At 37.9% G+C, this 19,205-nt stretch overlaps 1 protein-coding gene across 2 annotated transcripts in view; it reads right to left on the reverse strand.

Moving 5' to 3' along the window:
* Positions 1–1,081: 1,081 nt before the first annotated feature.
* mettl24 (methyltransferase like 24) overlaps positions 1,082–19,205 on the reverse strand; it is a 28,375-nt gene continuing 10,251 nt past the window's right edge. The window contains exons 3-5 of one of the 2 annotated variants that reach the window (XM_026918221.3): positions 15,589–15,710; positions 8,276–8,501; positions 1,082–3,107 (exon numbers count right to left, since the gene is read on the reverse strand). In XM_026918221.3, the coding sequence (XP_026774022.3) occupies positions 2,772–3,107; positions 8,276–8,501; positions 15,589–15,710 (684 nt within the window). In that variant the 3' untranslated portion in view covers positions 1,082–2,771. The remainder of the gene's footprint in view (positions 3,108–8,275; positions 8,502–15,588; positions 15,711–19,205) is intronic. The other variant, XM_053231901.1, reaches the window with a different exon arrangement.

Below are 19,205 nucleotides of genomic sequence, written 5' to 3' on the forward strand. Positions count from 1 at the left end.
TACCAATCCCTCTGTAATCATGCTCGTTGATCCTGTTTTGAATTGTTTGTGTGCTAAGTTGTATCTGGTAATTCTTACTGATGTCTGAAACAAACCTGGCTGCTTTTTCTTGTCTGTTTTTCTTGATTTTACTCACAGTTGTGCTTGTGTGTTGTCTGCACAAGTTTTAATTGTGCCTGTGTGTTCATGCACAAGTCCTTCATCTTTGAACTTTTTTTTTTCCACACATTTTGCTGACCTGGCAAGTAGAGTAGCCTTCTTTGTGCATATGATGCTAGAATACCAGCTGGTACGAAGGTAATTTATAGTGGATGCATGTAAGTCTTTGTTTATGGAGAGGACTACATGGACTTACTATGGACTGATGTCTCTAGTCCCCAGCAGCCAGCATTTCCTGTAGCTTCTGTTCAGGCGTCTGTCTTCTGCAACTTGCAGTAGAAGCATCAATGAACTCTTATGAATCTGATGAGCTGCTGGTGACTTTGTAGAAGTAGCTGACTGGCTTTAAATAGGACCTGTCTGTCTTGGGATTAGTCTTTGTCCATGTCAAGATTCTGCAACCCCCTACCACAATCTTACCTTTCTTGGGGTTATTCAGGAAACCAGTTTTTATGAAAAAGTCCAGCCATTGTCCTGGTCCCATTGTCCTGCACCATGGCAAGCAGATCTCTTTGTAGGGAAGACACTTCTTCCATTTGCCTCAGGTCAAGCAGCATTTTCTGCTTCAATGAGCTGCCAGTCCCACTTCTGACACCAGTGTAGTGAGCAGACATATATGTACTCATACTGAGCTTTTTATTAAACAAAAAGAAACATTTATGCCAGTCGTCATAAAGATTGATAAGCTGGCACATCCCGATAACACACACACACACACACACACAGTCCATACAACTAACTGAAAAGCATGAACTGGGTCAACTAAGGAAACACTGTGAAACAGTTAATAATAACCACAGACATTAAAGCCAACACAGAACAAGTCTTGGAATCACTCAACCCCCATAACACTCAACAGGACATCAGTTTCAAGTTCCTCAGACATTAACACTACGAGATAATGCAGTGACCAAAAAAATGGTTAAACAAATCAAAACTTTTTAATATTTTAAATTCTTTACAACTTTGCACACACTTGCCATCTTTTCAAACAGATTCATAAGTGAGATTCATCCAGGATGCCTTTTTTAAGTTTTTAAGCACTACTTATTAAAAAAAGAGAAATTAATTTACACATGTGCATTAACTTTACTATTTGCATTTGAAACTAATTTCAACCAAAGAGGTTTTTTTTTTATCCTCAAAGTGTATCTGAACACTTCTGTTTCCAGTTTTGTGGTTGCTGGTGATTCTTCTGTGTCATTGTTCCAATTTGCCCAAACCAGAGGGCCAACATGTCCATCTGTAATGTATTTAAGGTTCGTCCCTCAAGACTAAGCTGCTAGTTTGTCCTCTTTTCCTTGGTGTTGAGCATTTCCTAGCTGAATTAATTTCCTAGCTCTCTCTCTATCTTGCAAGCATGCTATCTATTTACCTATCACTGAGGTCTGAAAGCTAACACCAAGCTTAAAACTAAAAAGTCTTAATTTTAAAAGTGTATTAGTGTTTTGACCCATGGGAAAATACGCAAATTGGGGGGAAAATTATATATAAAAAAGAAAGGTAAAAATACACTGGCAAACTAGCTGTGTTTCTTTTTAACATATCGGTAAAAAAAAAAAAAAAACACAGATCACACCTTTGAATGTTAGACATGTTATGTAAATCAAATGGTAAAAATCACAGTAAAAAAAAAAAAAAAAAAACATTTCAGTTCCAGGTTGTAGTCCTACAAAATGTGGAAAAGTTACACACAGCATGCTAATACAGTGTCTTACATAAAGTTCAGTACTTATGCAAGACTCTGCATTATAATGTCTCGGGCAGGCCCTAACAACACATTGTGTGCTTACAGGTAACCTCTGAATGAAAGAGTGAATTTCCACTTTTAACATAGCAAAGCAAACACACTGCACTTGCTGTTCAAGTCATAATAGACATTAATTAGTAGATGCGCCACATTCTGAGCATCTACTACTAAACTTTAGCTAAAGTTTTAGCTAACTAGCTCGTAAAAGCTTGTAAAAGCATTGGCAGTGACTCAAAACCATGAGGAGTATCAGATTCCCTCAGATGTGTTGGTAAATTTCAGAGACTCCATTAGAAAACACACGAGTGGGAATTTTCTAGTAAAAATGGTGAACATGACTTTATTTGAATGTAGCAGTAATTCAATTTACATGGCATTTAGTAGACACCCTTTTCCAGAGCAACTTACATTTGTCTCATTTATACAACTGAGCAGTTGAGGGTTAAGGGCCTTGCTTAAGGGGCCAGTAGGGGCAGCTTGATGGTGCTGGGGATTGAACTCATGACCTTCCAATCAGTAACCCGACAGCTTAACCACTGAGCTACCGCATAGCTGCTGCTCTTTTTTTCTGAACTCAATTTCTTGCAATTATTGTATCAAGTAATTTGTGTTGCTCAACTCCACTCCAGTTTATTTCCTACTTGCTGCTCGTGTATGTTCTTCTGATAGTACACAAGCTTGCAGTTGGGATATTTGCAGAATTAAAACAAACATCTTACTGCCTGCAAAAAAAAAAAAAAAATCATCTAACTGGAATATTATTTGAGTGGGAAGTGCCTTGGCTCCTCTATATAGACACTTTAAACTATCTCAAAAATGAGGTTTCTATCAGGAGTTCTTGCTGTACTCCATTTCTCACAATTTAAACCGGATGAGTCTCACCATGCGAGTAGCACCTGTTGACCCACCCCAGTATGTAAGTGCTGCTTGCATTGTGTAGGTTCTTTTGAAGGAAGAGTCTTGGCTTTGCTGGGTCTCTGTAGCTGTGGTACAGGCGGAAGTGTGTATTCTCCAGCTCCTTCAGCAGACTGAACCAGTAGCGCACTACGGCGGGCTCGTCGCCGCTCACTTCGAACCCGGCCCAGTGCAGGTGAACCTCGAGGAGCAAGAGACCCACAGAGTGTAAAACATTTTCCAGAATCAGATTCTCTAAGATTTTCCATTCAGCACTCTCCATGTCCACTTTCAGCACGTCTACCTGTGAGAGACAGACAGAGAGAGAGAAAAAAAACAAACATTCATCAATCCAATGGCAAAAAAGAAGAATTGCCATCTGGGTAGTAATTACATTTTGTGTAGTTACATTTGCATTTATTCATCTGGCAACAAATGGTGTGTAATAAACTGTGCAGTGTGTCCTTCACAAATAAATCAACTAATTCAATAGTGATAGAGTTGATGCAAGATATTTCTAGGAAAGCCAGAGATAATCACAGCTACACAGCAGGGTAGGAACACCTGTATACCTGCTCATTTAGGCAGTTATCCAATCAGCCAACATGTGGCTACAGCACAATGCAGAAAATCATACACCTACACAGCAAGAGCTTCACATCAAACATCAGAATGAGGCAAAATGTGATCAGTGACTTTGACCTTGGCTTAGTTGTTGGTGCTAGATGGGCTGGTTTGAGTATTTCAGGAACTGCTGATTTTCACATGCAACACTCTAGAGTTTACACAAAATGGTGCAAAAAACAAAAAAACATCCAGTGAGCAGCAGTTCTTCAGGCAGAAAGGAAGGCAATGTTACCATTTTGTGTAAATTTTTGTGTAAACTCAAATAACCACTCTTTACAACCGTGATGAAAAGCATTTCAGAACATACAACACAGCGAACCTTGAGGTGGATGAGCTACGACAGCAGAACACCACATCAGGTTTCACTCCTATCAGCCAAGAACAGGAATTTGAGGCTACAGTGGTTGGGTGCAGGCTCACCTAAATGGGCAGGTGAAGACTGAATAAAGACTAGGCAACATTTTTACCATTTTAGTTATGTGTTCTGAGATGCTTTTCTGCTTATCACAGTGGTAAAAAGTGATTATTTGAGTTAATGTAGCCCTCTTCACAGTTCAGGATATATAATATATATCAGGATACATATACTATACTATACTATACTATACTATACTATACTATACTATACTATAATATAATATAATATAATATAATATAATATAATATAATTGTGTGGAAAAATAAATACAAACAAATCAGAAACATTCATAAAATTTCTCATAAAACTTGTGATCATCCTTGTGCTTTTCTCTGAATAAACTCTGAGTGACATTTGAGTGATAGATGTTTCTTATGTGTCTCCTATGTCCACAATAATCCATTTTACTAAGACTCTCTGGAAGATTTCATATTTCAGTAGAGCTTTGGCAAAGTGCATGTTCACCTCCTTGTGTTTCAATCTAGTTTTCCTGAAAAAAGAAAAGTCAGAAATCTGGTTCAGCAAGGTTGCTGTCCTTAGAGCTGAATGAAATATTGCTGGCTAGGAATAAGAGGCAATAAGGGGAAAGAATGCAAAGTAGGTCAGTCGCTGAAGGAGAATAAAGAAAGGGTAGAATGTAGAGTGTAGGTGGCATGAACTGGAGAGAAAGCAAAGAAAGTTGACAAAAAAGTTGATCTAATCACTGACACTTGTATTGAGGAGCAGAGGATAAAGAGGGAAGACATAATCTAAATGATGTGAAGATTAAACAGAGGTTGGATAAAATCTGACTGAGGTGGACAGATAATAAGACAGATAATATCAGGCTCTTTTCATTCAATTTTTATTCATCAGATAACATTATTAAAAATGTATCATTTTTTTTTCTGGGAGTTCCCAGAGCTCTAACCTCACCTGTTGAGTCAAACCTCCATATCCGTGATTTTATGCTCAGTACAGAGTTGCCAGATCTCCGCTTTTCACAGAGAATTGGGCTACATTTGAACTGCTGCTTAAACAATTTGAACAGTTGGGTGTTTCAAGTGTTAGACTCATTATTTAAATATTCAGTGTTGTGTCCAATGAGACTAAAATCAACAGCTAAGCATTTTATAACAGAAACTTGACCCATTTTGAGAGCATTAGATGAAACTGATAGGTCTTATGCAACTGTGCATGTGTGCCATCTGACTCTGCCATCAACCAATTGAGTCAGTGCCAGCACACGTTTGTATGATGCTGATGATGAAATATGCATTGGCCACAGTTCTGAAGTTGTGTGGTAACAAACAAACTCTGTCTGTGCAGAAAGTGCTGAAGAAACTGTTGCTGTGAGAGTAAATGTAGCGGGATTTCAATTGACTGACCTTTGGAGTCGACTGAAATCCTGCTACATTTATTTTCACATCAATGCCTAAAGTGTTAACATGTATCACATGTTTTGTGACTCCCCTTCTATCACATTTTTTTGGGGCAAAAAGTGCTTTTCTAGCATTTTTAACAAAACCTGTTCCAAAAAGTTCTATCGTTTTTTCATAATCAAATGTTATAGCTTTCTGAAGCTTTCTCTGCTTCACAGTCAAATGTTATGGCATTCTGCATCCTCTTAGCCAGGCGCCTTATTTTACTTAAGTGGAAACATGCTACTCCTCCATCTTAACATTACTGGCTAGCTGATGTGGTCTGTTTTCTCTATTTGGAGAAAATTAGACACTTGCTCAGTTCTAATACACAAGACTTTTATCAGACTCGGGAACTTTTCCTCACTTGTTTTTCCAAGATCACTGACAGTGACATTCTGAACAATCTCTAAAAAAATTTCTTTCATCCAAAAAAATAATACCATAATTTCTTTTTTTGTTAATCTCAGCACTGTTTCTAGATTAGATATTGTACAAAATTTAACTAACAGTTGGAAAACACTTGAGTAGCTACGTTCCCAGCATTAATCTGCATGCATTAATCTCATACTTCTTCCACCAGCCTAAGAAAGACAAATCAATCATCCCAGCTTACGAGGCATTGACTTGGTAATGCCACACACTGATGCATGGCCTGTAGGCTCTTCTGTTCAAGGCACTGAATTTAATTTGCCGGGATTACACTCCTGCTCATGCAGCGAGAAACAGGAGCAGAGGGAAGAGGCTGAGTGATATATGAAAGCGTCCAAAAAAACTGGCATCTTAAGATACGGTGCATAAATCACTGTAGCAGTTATCATTTTGATAAAAGGGGGCATGAAATCTTTCTTTCTGTCAGAAACGGTTTGTGAAAGATATGGATTGATGACTGTTATATTTCAGGCCTGAGGTCTTAGACATTTGATAACACAAAGTAAAGACGGCACTCACATCATCAAACACTGAAGTATAGTTTGAGCTGTTATATGCTATTCTCTGGTTCGAACATGGTTACAGGGAGATTGCATTGTTATATATAAGAGTACATTTAATATATCGTATTTCATCCATATTTCATATTTAATTTAGAAATGACTCATTTGATGAACACATTACAATACATTAAAAAATTGTTGTTGTCTGTTATCAATCAACTTTGAGTCACATATCTCTATATTACTGTGTAATTCTCTGCCTGACAGTAAGGAATAAAACACCATGGGACATGCTCTTATAAGAAAATAATCAACGATGGGATGGTACAGTTACCATTATTGACTTGAAAATGATTATTTTCTTTTAACAGCAATTCCTGAAGTGTTTTTTGTTTCTCTTATACCACAGCAATTTGCCAAAGATTACTGTTTATTACTGTTTATTTATTAAAGTAGTGACATATTGTACATTTTATTTTATTGTACACCAAATATTGACTTTCGTTGGTTTTAGTTTACTGCTGCAGTTTTTTTTATGTAGGCGAAGACTTTTACACAGTACTGTATATATTTATGTTAATATATAACATTCCATATTTAGGGTCCCTGAAGGACTAGTGGTTAGAAGGACTCTGGCTGGGAATTGAACCCAGGCCGGGGTGGTGAGAGTGCCGTGGCCTGGGTTCAATTCCCGGCCAGAGAACTGACCCCAGTCACTGGCGTCACACAAGACAATGCACTCCCAGTGCCGGTCCCAAGCCCGGATAAAAGAAAATTAGGGAGGGTTGTGTCAGGAATGGCATCCGGCATAAAAACTATGCCAAATCAAATATCCAGACCAATTATCCGCTGTGGTGACCCCAACATCATATAACATATATTTACTTATATAACATATTTATTGTACACTGACTGTAATGTAGCCACTAAATCAAGGTCATGAAATTGTGATGTGTATATGGAATATAAGCTATTTAATCATTGTTTTACTTTGCTATTTAGATTTGCTGAATTAATAAAATAATGACATTAATAAAAGGAGCTGAGGATAAATTGGCCAGGGACTCATCTGCTTTGCTTTCAGCTCACTTTATATAAGTGTAGATCATAATGCTATAAAATTCGGTCAACATTAATAATGACATATCCTCAAACAAAACTGACTTATGCTACAGGTTACTATCTAGAGATTTATTTTTAGAATAACCCCGTTATTCTTATGGTTTTTGGACATACATTTGTTCAACTGTGTTCAGGTGTGTTCCTGTCACCATTAACCGGGTTTGCTAGGTTTTAGCAATTTCCAGTCCAACTACTTCTCAAAAAGCACACAAAAGACCTGAAACTAGCCCAAAAATTATTCAGTCAATGGATCAGACAGATGCCTTTTGCTTCATGTTCTCAGACTTTGCATATGAAACAAGGTCACCGTGGTGCACGTGCATTTCTGTTGTATAGATATTGTCCATTCTGTAATCCTCCTTTCCCTCTCCCAGTCTTTCAATATATATCACAGTAGAAATGATTCTGTACATCATAGACAATCTAGAGATAGTCTGCACATACACATTGCCTTTATTTATGAAAAGTTATTAGATTTCATTCTGACTGTTTGCTATAAAACAAGATTTTGACTAGCCTTGCCACACTGTCGTTAACTGTCCTGTTCGCTGCTCCTGCTACACTGAAAATGTTCGTAGAGAGAGTATGGGGCAGCGTGATTCCTGCCCCAGTAGGCACTTGTTGCAGTTCTCATTTTGTCCACTAGGTGCAGTAATAACTTTATGACGCTAAATGGCGCAGTGAGCATGCTGCCCCATGACTGCACGAAGATGAGCAAATTAATAGAACATCTGTGTATATTTGTCAAATAGCAACATTTTTTTAAATCGTTGGTCACTCAGAAGAAGTCATTAGTATATTAATGGAATTTCAAATGTATACAGTGATGAATGAGGTCTGAAATGAATGGATGAGCCACCACTGACTGGATATCTATCTTAAATGAATTTATCATGATATACTGTCATACCCATGCAATATATATATTGTGCCCCATGTGTTCTGCACATATAACAGCATTCTGCATTACCTGTCTATGTCCATAGTGGTTGAGGACAGTGGAAAGCTTCTTGGTGCTGCTGTGCTGTCTCTGAGTCATGATAGCAGGGTTCGGGTCCCTCCAATCGATGGCGAGCCTGTGAAGCCACATGTGTGCGTCCTGCAGGTGAGCCTCTCTGATGCTGGGGTCAAAACAGTGAACCTCACAACCTGCCTTAGCTAACACTTTCTCTAACTGCTTATCCTCCCCTCCCAACCTGCAAAGAGAGAGGAAGAGAATAATGATGTCTATTAATGTTTTGTTAATGGAAATATCAAAAACGTTTTTACATAGAAATAGAAGTACACAACTATTTTTTTTTCATAATGTTGTTTACAGCTGCAATTTGCACCCTGGTGAGTGGCGCTACAGAAAAGTGTTAGCATTGTCAGGATTCACACTTCCGAATTTCCTCCAATGCCACACCCATTCCAGGACAAGACTCAGAGCAAAGTTGCTCTCTGGGTGGGAGGGATCGCATACTATCTCTCTTATGCCACCCTGTCACACAACATGAACAATGCAAAAAAAGTAGTAGTTTGTAATGTTTACGGGAGATTGTAGATCTGTAATAGTCATAGAATTATGAAGTTATGAAAACTGTCACATGCCATATTGCAATGCAGTGAATGTGGTTCCGGTTATCATTTCAAGCTTCTGTTTACATTTTTTCCTGGCAGGAATTTTTACTCCACACACAGCTGCTCAACTCTAGGCCTTCTTTGGGGTTGGAAAAGACATGGAAGAAACAGGAAGAAAAAATATATGCATATTTTGCATATTTTTTCTGGTTATTCACGTTCTCCCAAAATAGGTTGCACAATCATCTTTGAAGATTATGATTTTAATTAAAACTTACAGTGTATAGAAAGTGTGTTGTTGTGATTTCAGTAGACTTCTGTGGAGTTTACATGCAGCAATAACACATTTTAAAAAGTTCTTGTAACAAAAAAGTAAAACTTTTCTCAGCTGCACTTTAGAGTAGCAAAGAAGACAGATTGATTCACCTTGGAAGATAAGCCAAAGTAAGATAACTGCAAATTAGGCAACAGAGAAACCAAGTTCAGTCTGAAAGTGAGGATACACAGCTGTGCTTTGGCAAAAACAGAATCTAACTCCATCCAATCTGCTCTACCTTCAGGTCAAGGAGCTTGGGAGTCATTTGAAAGCAGAACAGAGCTGTAGGGTAACTCTGTTTGCCTGAGCAGATATTATCTGGATGTGTACTTGTCCTGAGTTGCTTTCAGTATGAATTAAACATTAGCCTTGATGATAAAAATGTTAAAAGACATTAATTTCTTCTTTACTGGTTTATGAGCTGTCTCAATGTGGCTTATATGGAATGTCTTCCATCTTTCCAACCCAGTCTCATGTAAAATGGATGGGAAATGTAGCAAACAGCGTAAAAAAATTGTTGATTTTCTTACAAATAAAGTAATAAAAATGTATAATTGCTATCCCCATCCCTTTGTCTAATGTTTACCTCATGAAGCAGCACTGATCACTTGGTTTCTGCAAATCAGCTCGATCAGCTGGGACCAGATTTAAGCACAACATTTAAAAAAATATTCAACATCATTGCAAGTTAGTGCATGAGAACTGAGCAATAACAGATACTTCCTTTTAATCCCTTCTAATATCTGTGAATAAATGCATGTACTGCAGAATGAGCATCTTTTGAACCTGATGCGAGTTCATTTTGTGTTCTGTGGTGCATAAAGGCAGATTTAATGTGGTGTGTGTGTGTGTGTGTGTGTGTGTCTGTTATCTGTTTTTGTTGTTGTTAATTTTTAAAAAAAAAATCTACAAAACACAGGACCCAAACAAATAATGTGTGAAGAGAAAAAAGAAAGAAAAAGAAATACCAATCAGAAAATACAAGATAGTTAGCAACATGTTCTCTTTAAACATGATAGGAGTAATGAGTATATAATAACACTGGGTTGCAGGTTTTATATAAATCAGTAATTTTATATGGAATAAAACACTTCAGGGCATGCTGTTGTAGGACGATAATAATCAATGAGAGGGTTGTGTGATGTGGCTTGACATGAAGCAGAGTTACTTTTACCACACTGAAATTGAGTCATTTCCCCAAAGTGTTTTATTTCTCTTATACCAACGATTAATGTTTTGTTTTTTTTCATTAAAGAATGGCGTGCATACTTTTGGAAGTTTATACTTACATTTAATGTTGTAGAATATCCATGAAATTAGTTTCTGTTATCTCTGTCAATATAACATCCTTTCTCTTTTTCTCTCTCTCACTCTTTTGAAGCTAATATTGTTGTAAAAAAATCTGAAGACATTCCCTGGGCCGAAAAACTTAAAGGAACTGTGTTATTTCAAAAAGTGCTGAAGTCTTCTTTCATAAACGTTAAATAATCTCCTCACCAGAGCATTATTTAAACATTTTTGTTGTTGTTGTTATAGCAACTAATAACAATCCATTTATTGTTAGTCTTAAATTATGCTCCCCTATCATACAGACCTCTGTGAATTCGCTATCAGTATAATAATGATAATATTAGAACAAGCGCATTAATATAAACCTGTGATTTGTCTTTCAGCTGACACTCTCAGAGCTGCTGCTATTGAAAATTAATCAACACCTTCTGACCAATCAGATTCAAGAATTCAGCAGCACTGTCGTATAAAGAGTATAATGTAATCTTATTCTTATTCTACACATGTTAAAGCAAACTGTTACAACCAAATCAACAGACATTCTCCTCAGAAGCCTCTGTCCTTCTGATGCTCCAGCTCATCTTTCCTCTGTCTTGCTTCTACGGTTAATTTTTAGCTACAAGAGCCTCTCTCTGACATGAGCATTTGCAGCAAGTGTAATACGTTGATATGCCTCTTTTTGTACATCTCCAATGCTTCATTAAACTCAATAGCTTTCAAAACACCCACAGATATTTTGGTCATTTCTTGTACTGTGGTGTCTCTCGCAAGGAGTGTGGTACAGGAGATCAAAGAGAAGAGGATGTGATCAAAACACACCCCTGGGGATCTCTGTAGCACAGTTGCATAGTGTCTAGCAAGTTCAAATACACTAATGGCCAAAAGTATGTGGACACCTGACCATCACATTCATATGTGGTTCTTCCCTAAATTGTTGCCACAAAGTTAGAAGCACACAATTGTATAGAATGTCTTTGTACGCTGTAGCATTACAATCTCTCTTCACTGGAACTAAAGAGCTCGAACCTGCTCCAGCATGACAGTGTCCCTGTGCACAAAGCGAGGGTCGTGAAGACATTGTCTGCCAAGGTTGTTGTTAAAGAACTTGAGTGGCCTGTACAGATCCCTGACCCCACTGAACACCTTTGGGATGAACTGGAATGCAGATCACACACCAGGCCTCCTTACCAGACATCCGTCACTAAAGGTCTTGAGGATGAATGAGCACAAATCCCCACAGCCATGCTCAAAAATCTAGTGGAAATCTTTTTTCAGACGAGTGGTGGTTATTATATCAATAGAGGGGGAATAACTCCTTATCTTTGGAATGGGATGTTTGGAACTCCATATCTTTGGAATGAGATGTTCAACAAGAACATGTGGATGTGATGGTCACGTGTCAATCATATTTTGGCCATATAGTGTATAAAAAATAGACAAACAAGGGACTCTTGAACAATTATCAGTAAACAAAAAAACACAGTTGTGGATCATTCAGGTAACAACACAGTATTAAGAATCAGGGGTATGTAAACTTTTGAACGGGGTCATTTTTATAAATTCAACTATTATTTTCTCTTGTGGACTACATGTAAACATCTTTTATGTGAAATATCTTATTCAGGTCAGCACTAAATAAACAATAACATGCATTTTGTATGATCCTCTTATTTTGGTAAGATAATAAACATTTTGCAGATTCTGAAAGGGGGATGTAAACTTTTGACCTCAACTGTATGGTTATACACAGGTGTAGGCTACATAGGCTACTTCAGTTTGGTCCAACTGTCTAGCTAGCGATCAGTCAGATCTCATATGTGAAGTTCATATGAAGTTACAGTTAGCTCTAATAGTAGCCGTCTATTGAATTTCTACAAATCAAGAATAAAACAACAGCCTGGCAAGATTATAGATCAGTGTCTTAAGAAGGTGAACTTGAAAATCCCAGTGGGAATGTGACAGAGCCAAGGGTGAGCATGAGTCTGTGAACAATTTGCCTCCTGCACATGAAAAAATAGGCGTATAACTTAGAAAGGAAGAAGAGGAACCAGATCCATGTGGAACTTGATGTAAGACTAAAGAGCTCCACTTTGGACCTAGACATTCCTTGGCTGATGTTTCAAAAAGCAGCACCATTTTTCCCATTAAGATACCAGTCACACTTATGGGTGAGTAACCAACATGATATTTGTAAATTGAGGCTTTTTTTTTTTACATGTTTACACTACTTTTAAAACAGTTGTTGGTGGTTTTCCTCTGATTTGAGAAGTTAGGTTGTCTGCAAATTTACTGGTTGAGTGAAGAAGTCTAATTACCACTGCTTTAGAGCAACGCCATTAGAGGAAGCATTTTTTGGTTCCCTAAAAATCTATTTTGGGAATAATTCTTCAGCCATTTTTGTTCTTGCACCAATAAATAGGATGAACTTTTTCCAACACATAATAATAATATGGGTGGCATCACAGCTCCAGGGTCCCTAATTCAATCCTGAGCTCGAGTTTCTGGAGTTTTTGTGAATGTTCCCCTGCATGGATTTTCTCCAGGTCTTCCGGTTTCCTCCCACTTCACAAAAACATGCCAGTAGGTGGATTAGCTAAGATAAAGTGCCCAGGATAGTCTCCAGACCCTGCCCAGGTTACTGAAAGTAAGGAAACTGCACATTGCTGCAATTTTATTATGAGTTAAATTTGGAACCTGTGTAATTTGCTGGCATTTTGAATATCAGTCCTTTTAGTGATTTAAATATACAGTCGGGTCAATACGTATTTGGACAGTGAGACAATTTTCTTAATTATACCTTTGTACACCACCACAGTGGATTTGAAATGAAGCAATCAAGATGTGATTGAAGTGTAGAGTTAAAGCTTTAATTCAAGGGACAAAAATAGTGCATTAACCGTTTAGGAAATATAGCCATTTTTTACAAAGTCCCTCCATTTTCACAGGCTCAAAAGTAATTTGGACAATTGACTGATAAGCAGTTTGATGGCCAGGTGTGACCTGTTTCCTCATTATTTCATGACAAATTAAGGAGATAAAAGAGATAAGTGGTCTGGAGTTGATTCCAAGTGTTTGATACCAGTTTGCATTTGGTAGCTGACAGTAGCTGAGTTCATGGAAACTCTCAATATGCGGCCCAAAGAGATGTTGATGCAAGTGAAGGAGGCCTCCACTAGGCTGAAAAAACAAATCAGACCTATCAGAGAGATAGCAGAAACTTTAGAAGTGGCCAAATCAGCAATTTGGTACACTCTTAAAAAGAATGCATTGGCAACACCGAAAGGCCTGGAAGACAGCTAAAGTGGATGATCTCTGAATTCTTTCCTTTGTGAAGAAAAACCTCTTCCCAACATCTAGCCAAGTCAAGAACACTCTTGAGGAGGTAAGAGTATCATTGTCAAAGTCTACAATCAAGAGGTACCGTCATGAATGTAAATACAGAGGGTTTAGATGCAAACTATTGGTAACACTCAAGAACAGAAAGTCCAGATTAGACTTTGCCAGAAAACATCTAAAAAATCCTGCCCAGTTCTGGAACACGATTGTTTAGACAGATGTAACCAAGATTATCTTGTATCAGAAGATGGGAAGAGAAGAGTGTGCAGAAGCAACGGAGGGCTCATGATTCAAAGCATACCACATCATCTGTCAAGCACATGGAGGCAGTGTTATGGCATGAACATGTATAGCTGCCAATGGAACTGGGTCACTGGTGCTTATTGATGATGTGACTGCTGATAGAAGTACCAGGATGAATTCTGAAGTGTATAGAGCTACTTTCTGCTCAGATTCAGTCAAATGCTGCAAAACTGATACGAAGGCACTTCACAGTACAGATGGACAATGACCCAAAACATACCGCGAAAGCAACCCAAGAGCTTTTTAAGGCAAAGAAATGGACGGTTCTCAAATGGAGTCAGTCACCTGATCTCAACCCAATAGAGCATGCTTTTCACTTACTGAAGAAAAAACTGAAGGCAGAAAGACCCACAAACAAGCAGCAACTGATGGTGGCTGCAGTGAAGGCCTGGCAAAGCATCTCCAGGGAGGAAACTCAGCATTTGATGATGTCCATGGGTTCCAGACTTCAGGCAGTCATTGACTGCAAAGGGTTTGCACCCAAGTGTTAAAAATAATCCTAATATTTATAATTATGTTAGTTTGTCCAATTACCTTTAAACCTGTGAAAATGGAGAGACTATGTAAAAAATGGATGTAATTCCTAAAGAGTTAATGCAATATTTCTGTTAAACTCCTGTAATTAAAGCTGAAAGTCTACACACATCTTGATTGCTTCATTTCAAATCCATTGTGGTGATGTACAGCGGCAAAATTAAGAAAATGGTGTCACTGTCCAAATACTTATGGACCTGACTGTATATGTAAACATAGGTTTGACCTTGAATGCTCTTTATGTTTAAACACATGACTTCATTTCATATTTAGTTTTATAACCTACTTCATTATACATAATATAATTTCTAACCTTCCTCTGAATGTTAAAAACCTTTGAAGAACATATCTATACCGTGATACAAACAGAGACTCATCCATACACGTATGTTACAGTTTGCTTTGATTACAGCAAGAGCCAAATATTTGGGCTTTTAGCATACAGCTGTGCACTTATTTAGCCACAGAGAGAGCAAATTCAAGACAGTCTACACACACATAAAGAAGAGGGCTAATACTTATGCTATATAAAATGTGCTGACTCAGTAGTTAGGGGATTAGATCAAGCCCAGATGACACGATATCTTGCGTATCTGTCAATGATCCAGGTACAACCTTCACCACAGAGACGACCTTGTGATAAAAGTGTGTTGGGGGTGGGGGTCTTGTTTTTATATCTTAGTGTGGACCACATATAGGAATATCTGACGGCTTTAACTTGTAGGAATAGCATTAATTACCTGTATTAAGTAAGCAAGGCAAACTTCAAAATTCCATCAACATTACTTCTTGCTTAAAAAAGCTGTGATGTTTTAATACAAAATAGATGATTTACAATTTGCATTTATTGTTGACTAATGACCAAATGTCCCTGTAATTATCACCTCACTGAGTGTATTTGATTTGTTTGAGTGTGTGTGAAAGAGAAAGAGAATGAAACTCACCCAAGTGAGTAGACTCGACAGTGTTTAGTTTTGATGCTTCGGGCCAAGTTGAATCTGTTATCTAAACATAGTGCCCATGATCCCTGAGCTGGCAGACTGTCTGCAGGATTTCTACAGGACACCTGTACATCACAGCAAGCACACACACACACACACACACACACACAGAATGTACACAATTATACTCTTCACTGATACAGTGTAATGTGGATAATATTTTCAAAATGGTCTCAATATTTCATTCCTTCATCTGCATCTGTATCTGCTTTATCCTGGTCAGAAGGGGGAACAAGGGGGAAATACACCCTAAATGGGATGCATCTCCAGTGCACCATGCACACACACTTTCATACTTAGGTGCCTTTTTTTTTGAGTACTCAGTTCTCCTATCAGCATGTTTGTAGGAGGTTGGAGGAAACCAGAAAACCCAGAGGAAACCCACATGGACACTGGGGAGAACATATGAAAATCCACAGAGACAGTAACCCAAGCTCAGGAACAATCCAGGGCTCCTGGAGCTGTGAGGCAGCAACACTACTCGCTGCAGCACCATTCCATCCAGGAAAAATGATGGTCTTTAAACAATACGTGATTTGCAGCTTCACACTGACTGCCTACTGCAGGAGAATGAGGTACAAGTGTGTTCAGCTCGCATTTGAGAATCATGATCAAGTGTCTGGCTGAGATTAAAACACAAGCAGACAATAATAAAACAGGGCAAATATTTACCGAAAAAATGAAACACTAGGCTCAAAACAAGGATAACTTGATACTCTGGGGAAAAATGAACATGGGAATCATCAAAGTTTGAGGCTAGGAAACTACAGCACAGAAATGTAGCAGGGCAATATAGATATAGATACACAGATTAAGGGGTAACAAAAAATATATGAGAGTAATAAACAGGGATCACTGACCATACGAGTGTAACAGACCGAGTATGCAGAGTAAACAAGGACAAGTTCTCTAAAAATAAGGTTGATGGAAACAATCATTCTTGGGTGGCACGGTGCGATCCTAAAACAGCTGTGCAATTCGACTCCATCACACGACATCCTGCACTGCAAGGTTTGTTTGCAGTTAAAGAATATTTCATTTTGTCACCTTACTTTTTTTAATGCTCATTTTATTGCTTAAAATGTAATCTCACCTTCGCCTGGTGCACTTTTTCTCCAGCTCCTCTCCCTAACCAACATTTTTAACAGCTTCCTTTTCTCACCTTCACATCACACATTCAGAACTTCATCTCAGTCGATGATAACACCAAATGATATTCACTGAACTGGTGGATGAGTCACCAGTCGCTCGCACGTCGCTCCATAATCTCTCTTGTGTTGAGATGTAGTGACTGCGAAGGCCATAGCATATGAACAGGTCCTGAACAGTGCTGCTCGTATAATCATCTCTATCAAACCATTCAGTGAATCCTCATGCTTTGTGGAGTCATTCAGGAAGAGACCACTCCCTTTAGGATAGAAACGTTTCATCAGACTAAAGGTGATCAGTCTGAATAACTTTCTCTGGTTCTGATTTGTGGTGATTTTTCTTTTTAAAGGGACAAGTGGAGCCAAACCAATCCAGCATATTAGATCCACTTCCTTTAATGTGACACCCATCTGTGTATTCAGTATAAAGCTGGTTCTGTCAGCAAATTTCTTTTCCATATGTCTACAGCCATTTGGGATTGATATATTTTTCATTGTACAACGGTTGGTTTTGGTTCACTAATTTGATTGGTTGAGCAGTGTTCCAAGAGTGCCCATATTTACTATAACTACATTGGGATGTTTTACCGTGTGTATCACTCCGCTCACATAAAATTCCACTTCCTAGTTCGAAACAGTTACTATAGTAGCGTAACCATCATCAGTGGACATGGCAAACAAAACCGTTGACTTAAAATATGAAAGCTCATCAGATGAAGATGAAAAGAAAGAAGGGACGCCAATTTTACAGGAAGCACCTTTAACAGGTATGTACGAATCAGTGTGATTTGATAGCCAGTTAGCCCATGTGCTATAACAAAGTGAGTGCACTTATTAGGGGAGTAATAAGTGATTTGGACGGATGCATCGATTTAAAAGGCAACAACTGAATAGATGGAAAACCGATGTGTAAAAAAGGATTGTGATGTGTAATAGGTTAGCAAAGTTTTCGACGTCATCATCATTTGCGAATTAGTGTTAGGCCTACTGCAGGTCCTGAACAGTGCTGCTCGTATAATCCATCGAAGGCCATGAAACCAAATTGTATCATATCATAATGTAGCAGATTCAGTGTTATCGTCACATATCGAATCATTCTAATAAATCAAAATTGTATTGCATTGTAGAAAATTCAGGGATATCATCAACTATTGAATTGTTGCCTTAAGAATCAGAATTGTGTCATATCGTAGAAGATTCAGTTGTATCGTTAAATATCAAATTGTTGTATTAAGAATTGTGTGGTATAATGTGGAAGCCTGAGGTTTACACCCTTTTACAACACACTAATTTCTGATCTTTATCTTATTACTACAGTTACCAGATTATTCATGTGGTTATACACACTATAACATCTTCTATTGGATTATGGCTGTTTGCATATTTCAAATAATCAGATGAAGTCACAATTTAGCACAATAATCGGGAAATTAAATGCATATATTGTTGTAACTATTAACCAATAGAGTGACTCCATGTTTGTTTTTTAATAAGCATCTCTGAAGTTTATATCCTGTTTATTTTGCAGGTAGAGAAGGATACGTTGTGTATTTTGTGAGAAAACTGATTATTGAGAGCCTCATGTAGACTTTAACTTTTCCCCACTATCAGATTATTTAAGTGCATGTAAGGATGTTAATCAAATTATTGCGATTATCTGTTTTTTTATTCATTTTATTTATTTTTTATAAGTTATCAGATTCTTCTGCACATGAAAGCAGATATATGATGTTGCTGTGGAGGAATGACAGGGTTTGATCTGATACTGGATTCTGAGGAGAGGAAAGAGATAAGAGTGTTCATTCATCACCTGCAGCTGCAGTGCACAGCACTCACTGCCAAGTTTGTTCTGTCAACAGTGAGCGCGTGCCGTTTTAGAGAGAGAGAGAGAGAGAGAGGGAGAGGGAGAGGAGGAGGTAGTTGGCAATTTATAGGCATGTCATGACTCTTTATAGGCCTGTCATGACATTGTGGTAGGTATTCAGTTCAATTCCTTATCACACGTGTGTGTGTGTGTGAGTGTGTGTGTTTTTATATCATGGTAAGTACCAAATTACCCCCCAAGGATAGGGATATCTGACAGTTTTGACCTTATGGGGGCATTTGAAATTATTTTTTTAAAAAAAAAAAATAAAAATAAACATAAAAACTGCAGCTCTTATTTATAAAAAAAAAAAAAACTTAAAAGATTTAAAAGGTTTCCACTGAATTGCCTATAGCTTGATGGGGACCAAATGTAGGAACATCTGTCTTTGTGGGCATGTTTGGGTAGTCAACATGAGGAAAACTGACTCTTTTTTAAATATAAAACATCTGCAGCTTTTGGTTACAATAATTAGCTGCATTAATAATTATGTCAATGGAAGGTCCTTACAAGGGCAGTAAGATGTTTGAGTGTTCAATCCCATTACA

Source organism: Pangasianodon hypophthalmus, chromosome 30, assembly GCF_027358585.1.
Source record: "Pangasianodon hypophthalmus isolate fPanHyp1 chromosome 30, fPanHyp1.pri, whole genome shotgun sequence".
In the NCBI taxonomy this organism is placed as follows: Eukaryota; Metazoa; Chordata; class Actinopteri; order Siluriformes; family Pangasiidae; genus Pangasianodon; species Pangasianodon hypophthalmus.